The following is an 11,972-nucleotide window of genomic DNA, read 5'->3' on the forward strand; positions in this document are numbered from 1 at the left end:
ACACAAATCATTTAATACATTTCAACCAAACATGTATAATGAACATGCTCAGGAAGTGCGTCACAAAAGAATCAAGCAGCCTGTTTTCTGCTGCTTTTGGAGCATGGACACCGGCACGTGTATGATTTAATACAGGCATGAAGTACAGGCTGTGCAGAGAGGTCTGTTATTGGATACTCACCCTGGGTAGTTATGTTATGCTACTGGCTGCCTGCCTGCAGAGCACACCGACATCATCTTACTTCATTTAGACCTAACTGGAGGCTCGGGACTGCTGAACGAGCTGACCATTAGACTTTTATATTGTAGACAACGACAAAGATCATGAAATGCATAATAGGAAACAATATAACTATCCAACACCAAAAGAGGATTCAAAGGAGGATTACTTTGGTGATTTCCTCAAAACAATTTGCAATATGTGAATTTACATATTGAACACACAGTATTTAGTGCAGTATATAGCATACACTTACTTAATGTGCTGTCAAAGAAGCTGCAAAATGTGGGGATTCAATTTAATACATTTAAGGAATTGATTGAGGGCAGTGATTGGTCAATGACACACAGCATTTCGGCTTGTGTTAAGTGTCTCAGATGAAGATCTTAGATGTTTCAGCTGTTTCCACTTTGCTTTTTGCACGCCAGGCACAGACACACACAACACTGCTCTGTGATAAGCCTGCCATCCAGAGGCTGGAAGGTGTGCAGGACTGCAGTCTGATGCTTTTGTTACTTTAAATGACAACCAGTGGGTGGCACTACATTGTTTCTTGTGAGTAGAACAGACAGCCAATGCACAGCCAAGGGCAGGTGAAATTCGTCTTTGATAAATGTATGTACATTTTATGACAACCGAAGCAGCAAATATTGAAATAGTATACACTGTAGAGACAAACTGATTTGTTTAGAATGTGTATGTGTTTCCTTATTCTGTTTTCTATTATTCATAACAGGAATTGGGTTTGCAATAGTAGGTTGCTGTTCCACTTAAGGTCACTATAATATCATTGCATGTTTCTCAACAGTCAAAAACATAAGCACAATAAACATGTGACTGAAAAAGGGAAGAATATGTTTTTAATAATAATGTCATTAACACATACAGCCATTGACATCTCATATTTACATCCTTCATTTAACAGAGAACGTTTGCATCACTCTGGCTGTCTTTGAAACCAGCAGAGCACTGATGATGTCGTGCAGATTTAGCCATCACTCTGATAAACACTTAGCATACGCCATCAATAATCTTCCAACAATGAAATATCCAGTGCTGACGTCGTAGATCGTAATTTTACAGTTTACGATGCACAATATTTTTTGAGTATTTACATATCATCTGTCACTTTCAATATAAATCCAACACAATATGCAATATATCGACATCTTTTCATGTGCATACTGTACATAATCATTCAGTATATATATCCATTCAATATTTATTTCTTTGCACTTTTGCACCAGCTTTGTTTTCCCTGTCCTTACTCCAGCTGTTATTTCTATTTCTGTGCACATTAAGAGAGACGCAAAAAACAAAAGTTGAATTCCTCATTTGGGCATACTTGGCCAATAAAGGTAATTCTGATTTTTTAAATAAATGCTTAACAAAGCTTAATTTATAAACGTTAAGAGACACAGCTATATGATCAAATGCCATCATATACCTTCACAACTAAAACAATAAACAAAATGTTTAAAGTCACATAAATCAAACCTAAAGACAGATCATTTATTCTGATTCTAAAGAAATTGTTATAAAACAGAAAACCATATAATGAGATCACTGATGTTGACAAAGAAAGGATATACATACGGTATACTTTCCACACTATCCTGCAAGCATTTAACTTGGTATGTTAATGATTGGAAATCCATAGAGAGTAGTATCAATATCCACGGAGAATCAATATCAACACCGATATATAATCGAATCAGCAATTGCGACAAGTGAATAAAGTCAATGAAAACGTCTTTTGTCAACAGGAAACAATCACACAGAAGAACTTAAAGGGGAAAGTTCAACTCTAAAAGACAGTTGCTAGATTGGTACATGTATAAAACAAAAGTAGAAATATGTTCACAGATTATGGTTATAATAAAAGCAAGATTCACTCATACAGATGACGTTTTAAGTATGGTAACAACCTATCACGTTAAACAAGCAAAGTACAGATGTCAGTGATGCTTCGGGATTATACAATGGAATGTATACCAAATGCATTTACTGTAACTGTACTTCGGCATGTATTTGAGGTACTTATACTTTACTTGAGTATTTCCATTTTGTACTTTTTACTTCTACTTCACTAAATTCAGAGGGAAAGTTTGTATTTATTACTCCACTACTATTATTTGACAGCTATAGTTACTTGCTACTTTACAAAGTAAGAGTTTTGAACAAAAAACATTTGCAGATTCATTAAAATATGATGCTTTGGTACAGATCCGAAATGATCAATTGGCAACAATGATGGTTTAAGTCATGTGGCTGCATTTCCTTTTGAGTAATTTTAATAACTTAAAAGGTTGGGACTGTTGAAGGTGTCACTTTGGGCTCTGAGAACTTCTGACAGCATTTCTCAGAATTTCCTGAAGTTTTAAAACCCAAACAATCAGTCGATTAATCGGGAAAATCATCCATAATGAAAATAATCAATAGCGTCAGTCTTATATACAATTGTTAAAAATCAAACAAATTCAACAGTAAAATGCACATTAATTAATTACACATTAATGTACGAGTAATTATAATACAATGATACGACGTATAATAATATAACAGTGATTGGGGAACCTTTGTTGCATTGAGAACTTTGACCTTAAAAGCTTGTTGGTAATAACCTTCAAACACATTTGTGATATTTTTGTTGAAATTATCATAATGTTATGATTGGGATACCTGCACTGTCCACCGACCGGCCTTCCTGCACATATTCAGCCTGTGTACTCATTACTCGTCTTCCACAAGCTGCTATCCTGACAGCTGAGAGTACTAACCTAATAGCCTTGTTTGTTGTTCACATTCATAATGATCATTTTGGGTAAGTGGCTTTGGAGGGACTCACTTGACGACTTTCTCATTAGATTTAGAAACTTTTGGAGTAAGTGCTGAAAGCTACATTCATTTTTTAACTCCAGCGTACTCCTGCTAGTTTCTCAAGATTACCCACCCTGCCTTTAATATTTTCACTGAGCTTTTATTGGCCTTCTTGGCTGGGCTGATCTGGTTTTCTCTGCCACAAGGTGACCAGAAAGGGAGGACATCTCAGAATTCTGTCCCCAAGGGCATCATCCAGGGAGACCACCTGTATGCAGAACGACGTCCCCACCCTCTCTGTGCTGAAGTGCGGCGTGACGTCGTATCTGAGGCCGCAGTTGTCTGGAACCATGATGGGGTTGTCGTGTGCCAGCAGTGTGGTGGAAGTAGAGACAGTGGCTTTGACTTCTAGCTGCTCAGGGCCAACTGCAGTTAAATCCACAGGCAACACCACGTAGGCAAGCTGAAACCTCTCTCCAATGGTGCACTTGAGCTCCGCAGACCAACAGTATTGCTCGAGGTCTCCTAAGAAGATAAATGAATCCATGAAGGCCTATATACACAGCAGATTTTATGTGCAACATGACAGTATTGGAGGACATAAGACTGTCACTGGTCATTTCTTAACATTCACTATTTCATTTTTTAACAAAGGGTGAACCATCCTAGAGCTGAAAAGGCTCCTTACCTGCCGTAGAATCTTGAAGCCTTATATTATGATTGTCCTGAAGTTGCAATTTCTTGATGTAAGTCATCCTAGTGCACTCCATCAAACAGCTCGTTAGTTGTATTGCCGACACCCTGTCAGACATCGGTTTGAGCAACGTTTCCTTCTCTGAACATCCAACTGCCCCTACAGCCAGCAGAAAGGGGTACAGTATTCCAAAAGACACCCACACATTGAAATATCTTGACATTCTGTCCAGTGTCAGTAAAACATCAAATTGCTGGCAATGTTGAGCTGTTGGCCCAGATCTTGCCGTCCTCTTGTAGAGTAGTTGCTTAACCGTAGTCCAGGATCAATATCTTGCTCACACAACTTGACAATCATAAGTTATGGTTCCACTGCAGCAAAGAGAAGATTTATAACAGCCCTGAAAACAAACACATGCACAGCAACTGAAAACGGGGAAGTCTGCTCAGAAGTGCGCAATACGTTGCTCTTCCCCTGACTGGCATCCAATTTCCTGGAACACAGTGCCAAAATTTCTTCCTCTGCTATTTTCCTCCCTCTAGACTAGACATGTCTTGCAGGCATCCTGAAAGGCCGGCGTAAGAAACGGCTTTCACAAAACAGTATTCAAGAATCAAAGTACATTATAAATATTGCCAGGAAAAACAAGTGAGAGCAAGAAACTGTTGATTTTAATCATCTTTATTCAAATCATTTGTGAGCAAAAACAATCAGGAAATTGATACAAAAGATTCGCAATGTCATAAGCACAATAAAACATTGAATGTATCGATTGAGTTGAGGTAATATATCACTCTGGTCACTCTAAGTTGTAGTATATTTGTGAAAAAAATCTTGAAAAAGTGAATGGTGAGGTAACGTGAGTCATGTAAGTGGGTCATATAACAACATGACAAACTAATTATGAGAAATGGTCAAAGAGACCTATAAGGAAATGGGAATACGAAATAAGAACTCTGCTGCTACACATGCATATAAAAAGCACATATTATGTAAATAAAATGTTGGTGTATTGTCAGCCAGGCTTTGATATTCAACTAAATTACTTTTCTGGACAAAGTAACAACACATCACAGCAAAACACAAAATGTAATATTTTAAGTACCGGTATGTCAAGAAAAAGTACAACGACTTTTTACAGTTACAGTTTTCTGAGGTTTGCAGGGCAGCATCTTTTCTGCCATGTAATACATGGAAATAGGGCACGGCCAATGGCTGTTCATGGAAAAGCACAGCACAGATGTTTTTGATTGATCCAAAGTTTTAGGTGCAGTGAGTTTAGCTGGATAACACAACCTTCTCCTATTACTCTCCCTGCAAAAAAATGTTTTTTCATGGGAAGCATGAACCTAATTTACACATTAAGGAAAGCTATTTTTTTTAATTTGAACTCAGTTTCCCTTTTGGGATTAAATTGACTTCTTACCCATAAGAGGAAAGAGTTGTGTCACAGATGAAAGAGGAGACATCCAGCCTGTGCAAGGATTTGGCTCTGCACAGTTTCACATTTTTGAAAGGGAACACTCAGCAACAGTTAGTAGCTTTAAATAGCACTCTGGAGTCATGAGATTTATTTAAAGATAAACTAGCACTTACTAGGATGTGCTAGTTAGTCAGATGCACTTCACTTACAGCTCTTTAAGAGAAACACTTTGTCTTAATACTATTTATATACAGAAATGCATGTATAAAATCTGTCAAGATCTAATTGTTGGTCCACTGTTAATTAAACATAATAGCATATCCCACTAAAATTATAATTTATTTTATGTTCGGCTGGCTAAACAGGTGTGTGCTGGTTAGAATGGAGAAACAGGAATGCAAAACTGAGTTCATAGACTTTGCCTTGGTTCCCACGCTCTGTGTTGAAATGAAGGATCTGAGATAAGTATGGCGAGAGAAGATATGTCTGCATGTGATGTATTATCTACATTTTCTGTATTTTATGTGTTTGCTTGTTCGCCAGGTGGCTCACATACTCAGGACTGTAAAACAAACTTTACTCTGTGCTGGGCGGCTGGAGGTTGCCCGGATCACAACCACAGCTGCGGGTCAGCTGCACGGAGGAAATGACGAGGGTGCTGAATTCATCCACGTAGAGGACAGGCACCATTTCCTGGGAGATGGGCACACAACACGGCACCTGAAGAGGAACAAAGAGAGGAGGAGTAAAGCGTGGTAACACAGTTTGAACAAAATAATGACTTGAATGTATTTATTTTTTGTCTTCTAGTGCAGCGGTTCTCAACTGGTCTGGCTGCGGGACCCACCATCACCCCTTAATGACGAGCCGGGACCCACGACCAAAATTATATACATATATATATATATATATTTATTTATTTATTTATTTATATATATATATATAATTTGGGTATATCTATATTCAAGACGTCTAGTAGTAACGTCTCTGTGTAGTAAACAACTGTCAAATCAAATAAAGAAAGCACACATCAATTATATTTTATCAAATATTATTCTCAGTTTTCAAATTGAACTGGATGGATTATAAATACATAGAAATACATGAATACATGTTCTTCTCATTTCAAGTAAAAATAATGGCTGGATTAAAAAATTAATTACGTCATGAAATTCAATTTAGAAAAAATATTTTCACTGAATTGCCCTGCAGCTTTAAATTCAGCTCATTCAGGGTGAAGTGAAAAATCCACAATATTATATTTTTCTCATCTTCCAAAAAGAGAAATTAGTGTTTGAAGAATTCACCTCTATGAGTCTGTCCAGTCAGAGTCTGATGACTCTGGTCTCTCTGGACATTTCTCTCTTTTGGAAATCGCCCTATGATTTGACTTTCACAACTATGTTGGAACTCGCACACATATCTGCGACTGCATTCATTTCTGATTGACCAACTTTGGGGAGTGTCTTAGCTTGTGTTTGGCACATTTGTATTGGCAGCGGTTTCACCTCCCAAACACACACACATGGTAAAACTATGTGCTATTTATAGTTGCAACACACTGAAACTCAGGCACAGTGGACAGCAACTAAGTACATAGACTCAACCACAGGACTTTAGTTGTAGGAGAAGGAGGAAAGAACAATAAAAGTATCAATGTATGTAAATGTAAATCAGTACGATAGAAGCGTATTGGTGGTTGCAGACAATCACTTCACTATTCAAATGTCTTAGAGAATTATACCTGTGAGTCAGCATCCTGGACGTTGGCTTGGGGCGATGGACATTGCACACTGGTTACTTCGGGGTTGCAGGGTGCACACTGAACAATGGTAAGGCTGGCAGGATGGATAACCCAGTTGTCCCATCCCAGATCTTGCAAACACAAGAATATATATTACAGTACATGACTATATGTCTTCATGTCAATAATATGCATGCTCGCACATTGCTGCATACCTTTCATGAAGATCTCAGAGGCCATGGAACAGCACTTCAGGCTCGTACCGTTTCCAGCATTAGGTGACAGAGAGTTGCCAGAGGCCGTTGGAACTGGAAGGACATGGAAAAAAAGACACTTTCTTTTTTTTTTTGCTGTATTTGACTCAAGGCCACTAAGAATTACACAGACTGCAAACAATGTGGGGTCTACAGTAGTTTCTTTGAATTGTGGGTTCCACTTACTTGCTGTGTCCTTGGCTCTGTGAGCGACGGTGCTGAAGGTGGCCCTCCATTGCGCTCTGACACCGTCCAGCCCACCAGCAGGCAGCTTTGGCTCAGCCTGCAAGTTGAGAGCCCCGAGGAGGCCCTTCCTGATGGACTGCATCTGGCACCTGAACATCATGTCACTCAGGTTATTTACATTATGCATACTGTTAAAAAAATATTGTACGGAAACACACAGAAATAAAAGAAAATCCTGGACATTTCACAACAAGATTGTTAACACTCCAATCTAATCCTGAAAAGTGCTTTTATTTTAGGAGCTGCTCATGCCAGACATGCTCCCTCACTCAATGAACTGTGAAAGCACTTTATAGGCGTTTAGCTCAGCCAAGAGAGAGGCATGTTGTGTTGAAGAGTAATCGATTACACTGCTGAAACTTAAACAGAACAGTGTGTTAGATCGCTACACATTCTTAGAAAACAAAATGGCCACAGTGACTTTGAATCCTACCCAGAATCTGAAATATCCCTGTAATTCATGTTAAAAAATACATCTCGTGATATGTGATCCGATGCTGAGGATAGCTTAAAATATAACCTCTTTGCCATTTTTTTATAATTCTTTGCACACTTTTGAGGAAAACGGTTTTCAGATGTTCCCTGCACACAAAGACACGTCACTGCTAACAAAAGCAGAAGATCGGTAAACAAAGTTCGATACTGACCTGTGATGGGAAACAGGAGAGTTAACAGCGGCTGCAGGTTCTTCCTTGGATGGCTGCAAGACAAATGCAATCACCACTGAAGAGCCCAGAAGCATCGTCGTGAAAGCAAACGTAAAGGACATGGTGCATGAGCTGGACGGTCAATCTATAGATCAACTGCTTTCGGAGCCAGACTTGCGTCGGTCTAAGACTGTGGTTGGTTCTGTGCTTCTGGTTGGAGGGGGAGATAGGAGTGACCAGACAGGGATGATCTAGCTATTGTTTGTCAAGGCCTGGGAACCTGGGTTTTTATCTTCTTGTACCCCAGCTTGACCTTGGGATATTTAACATTGTCTTGTCCACGGTTGTGTGTGAAAGAGTGCAAGGAGGATGATCCAAGAGAGAGAGAGAGAGCGAGAGACAGAAGGAGAGACGAATAGACATAGGTACATAGGCATACCACAGTTCCACATGTCATGCATGTCTTTTCAGCTTCAAGTGATTAGTTGCAACAGTGGTGAAACTCAGGACTCACCTAACATGAGATCAACAGATGAATCATACGTGTGCTTTAATTTCACCCAACCAAACTTATCAACATGTTTACAGAATCCCTTCCTTTCTATGATACAAATCCCCCTCATGATGTCACTCAAGTAGCTCAACGTTTGTTCAACTTACATGATATCACACTACCAGTATCATATCCGCTGAGTGACCACTTTATTAGGTACATCGATACGCTCAATTCAACAGCCATAACATCTGTCGTTACGAAGCTCATCATGTTTTGTCAACATTGTCGGTGCACATTGAATTGTGTTTATTGCTGAGCTAATCGTTTAACACAACAATATATGAAGAGGTGTTTCTATTTGTTGTCCTCTCTTTTTACAAACATGAGGTGGGGCAGGATATTTAAAAAAAAAAAACAGAATATAGTGCTAATTATGAACTCCAATGCTAAAAACATAATTTAATTAACACTTTTATGGCGGTGTCAACAAAAACTGAATATTGTAAGCATCATAAAAGTCAACTTTATGATAGGAACTGATGTTTTGTATTGCATTGGTCAGTACACGTGTACCTAATAAAGTGAAAACTGTGTGTACATTCTGCATCAGCTTGTTCCAGCTCTTTAATGGACCTTAATAAAGTTTATATTGCGCTAAATAGCTTGTGTGCCACACTCTTCCATCAAATAATAATACTACAGGGTCCCCTGGTAGCAGTAGTTTGTAATGAGTGATCCACTGGCAGGCTGTTGCTTTTTTAAGAGGTGTTAGTACCGAACCCACATTCAGAGAGGGCACGAGCTACCAAAGCACCTGAAACAATATTTATGACAATAGTTCCAGAGACGACTGGCTGGGCATGAAAGGCAGAGATCTCTGCTGATAAACATAATAACAATATCATTCCCCTGCAGTTGTCATTCAAGGATGGGATCTGGTCTGGAGGGAAAGAAATGTAACACAAAGCAATAATGGGTGCTGCAGGTGCTGCTGATATCTGAGAGGCCAGGGTTGCTTGGCAGCATTGGCAATTTTGTGAGCCAGCGCTTCAGAGGCATGCAAGGAATGGTAGCTGTCCTCTTCTCAGAGTCCGACTCCTCGCTGAGGCCTAAACTGGGTCACAGCAAACTTTCCCATGTCGACCAAAATCAACAGTTTATCTGCTGCAGGTTATATCACATCATAATTCATCATCAGTGCCACAGGAAGTCTTGGTAAAAGCTGGTACCAGACGTGGCAATGTTTTCTTTTGCACATATCTGAGATGCAGATCTGCAGAAAACTGCGTGCAAGTGTACTGTGGTGGTAAGAAACCAAGTAACTTACTCACGCTGAGATACTTGCATGCTGCTTATGCGTCCGTATTAACAATGTAATAGTAGAGTATATGATAACATATCAGCCCGTTTTCTGTTTGAGTACTTTTACCTTTGATACTTAAAGTGCATTTTGCTGATGATACTTGTGTCGTTAGTTTAAATGCAGGACTTTTACTTGTAATGGAGTAATTTCACAGTGGGGTTTTGCTACTTTTACTAAACTAAAGGATATGAATACCAGGGGTCGACAACTAGTGGATTTAAAATGTACTCATAACGACAGTTTGCACAACAATTCATCGGCCAATCCCTATCAAGAACCGATAGTGTTGCATTATTTGTTCGAAGGGATAACTTTAATCGGGAGAAATAAACTGTAAACGGTGTCAGACATGACTTGTTATGACCTCTTCTGTCTTCATGCAAATCTTCTTAACCCTAAAGCACTACTTGGTAACAATCTATCTGCATCACAACACAAATATGTTCTACAGGCCTCAACAACACAGTGAAGACCTCAGGTCTTAAATTATTCTCAGGTCTCAACTTCTCAGTGCTGGAAAATGTTCGTACACATGGCAAACCACGAGGCAGCAGAACATGCACAAACATATACCCATCTAGCCAAACAAGCAAAAGACCAAAAGCATTAGCTGGTATTTCCTTTTCCTCTGTACCACAGACCTCCATTGTTGTCCAAAAACTATTGAAAAACACATAAATAGTTTTAAACTACTGAGAGAAGTTGGACATTGACCTCAGATAAAAATGGTGTGTACATTATCGATGGGTGTATGTGAGAATATACACAGGTAGATAGTTGTGTGTTTTAGTATATATGAAGGTGGTTACCTACAGAACTGTAATTTCACAAAAGAATCGATTTGCTTATGTGCACTTGTGTCTTCAGTATATGTAGAACCACAACCCCTTTGTTTTCTTAAATGTTATGATTGCTATTTTTACATTTGTATTTCTCTTATATCTTTACTTGCACTAAATATTTATGTATGTACACACACACACACACACACTTTCACACACACACGCACGCACACACACGTACCTGAGGTAACTGTGGGATACTGCAGCTCTTAACATCCTATAAGCATGCATGAATGAGCGGAGTCCTTGAGTATCAGACGTCTCCCACCGCCGCTTCCTTGTTGTTGTGCCGCTGGGAGTCACACCATTGACAGCTGCTCCTGGCCGGAATCACAAGGAGCCTTTTTTAAACAGACGAAGGACTGTGGAGGATGCAAGATCCAGATGTTCCACCAAGCATACAACTCAAAGGAAATTCCTGAAAGATCTTTCAACACACAAAAGACCTTTTCTATTTTTTTTTTTTTTAAATGTAGCAGGATTTAATGTAGCAAGATAGAGAAGAAATACCGAAATCCACTTGTGGGAAATATTACGATAGAGATATATTTCAAAATGTACGACTGCACATAAATAGAACACATACTGAAACATTGTAATGCAATCCAAGGTTCATTTTACAACAGCTTCGGCCTAACTCTGGAGTGTAATCATTTTCTGATTTGTGATTGCTCATGTTTAATTTGTTGTCCAATACTGTTTTCAAAGTTTCCAGTAAAATCTCCAAAGGCAATTCGCATTCTTGAAATGTATTTCGCTCGCTGCGTAGCTGTGCAGCTTCAACCCGAAACCGGAAAACATAACGCCTGCGTCCACAGCTGCAAAAAATCCTGAGTTATTACATCACAATATTTATGTTCTGCATACAACCTCTTTAATGCATATACTGTTTGGCTTCACCTAATACTTGTTCTGCAAATATCAGCTTTGTCTTGGTGTTTTATACCCATTTGGCAAATTGTTGCTGTGAAGCAACACAAATATGTGGGTGTTGGTGAAAATCTATTTATACATTATCAGAAGCTCCCAATCATCCAAAAGTAGGATGAAATGTTCATGCAGTAGATGGCTTATGATGTTTCCATATATATGTCCCCTATCTGTATTTCTGTAACAATATCATTTCTTAGTTATCATGTTAGTTGATTAAGAAATACATCTTTGATTACAGAGAATAGACAGGTCCAGACTAGCCAGTGGTCAATTAACTGTTCATGGAAATG

General features: G+C 38.9%; 1 protein-coding gene and 1 long non-coding RNA gene across 2 annotated transcripts; both read right to left on the reverse strand.

Annotated features, from left to right (window-relative positions):
• Nucleotides 1–1,058: 1,058 nt before the first annotated feature.
• Nucleotides 1,059–4,197, reverse strand: LOC306791956. Its single transcript, XR_013772782.1, has 2 exons — nucleotides 3,729–4,197; nucleotides 1,059–3,565 (listed from the first exon to the last, which is right to left on the reverse strand). It is a non-coding gene; the product is annotated as an uncharacterized lncRNA (long non-coding RNA).
• A 321-nt stretch (nucleotides 4,198–4,518) lies between these two features.
• Nucleotides 4,519–8,143, reverse strand: gsdf (gonadal somatic cell derived factor; the record flags this gene model as incomplete). Its single annotated transcript, XM_079289320.1, has 5 exons — nucleotides 4,519–5,877; nucleotides 6,902–7,032; nucleotides 7,117–7,209; nucleotides 7,342–7,490; nucleotides 8,049–8,143. 5 exons carry the CDS (start codon nucleotides 8,141–8,143, stop codon nucleotides 5,734–5,736), a joined length of 612 nt encoding a protein of 203 aa, XP_079145446.1. The 3' UTR covers nucleotides 4,519–5,733.
• Between the last annotated feature and the right edge of the window lie 3,829 nt (nucleotides 8,144–11,972).

This window comes from Melanostigma gelatinosum (genome assembly GCF_949748355.1).
Source record: "Melanostigma gelatinosum genome assembly, chromosome: 18".
NCBI classification, from domain to species: Eukaryota; Metazoa; Chordata; class Actinopteri; order Perciformes; family Zoarcidae; genus Melanostigma; species Melanostigma gelatinosum.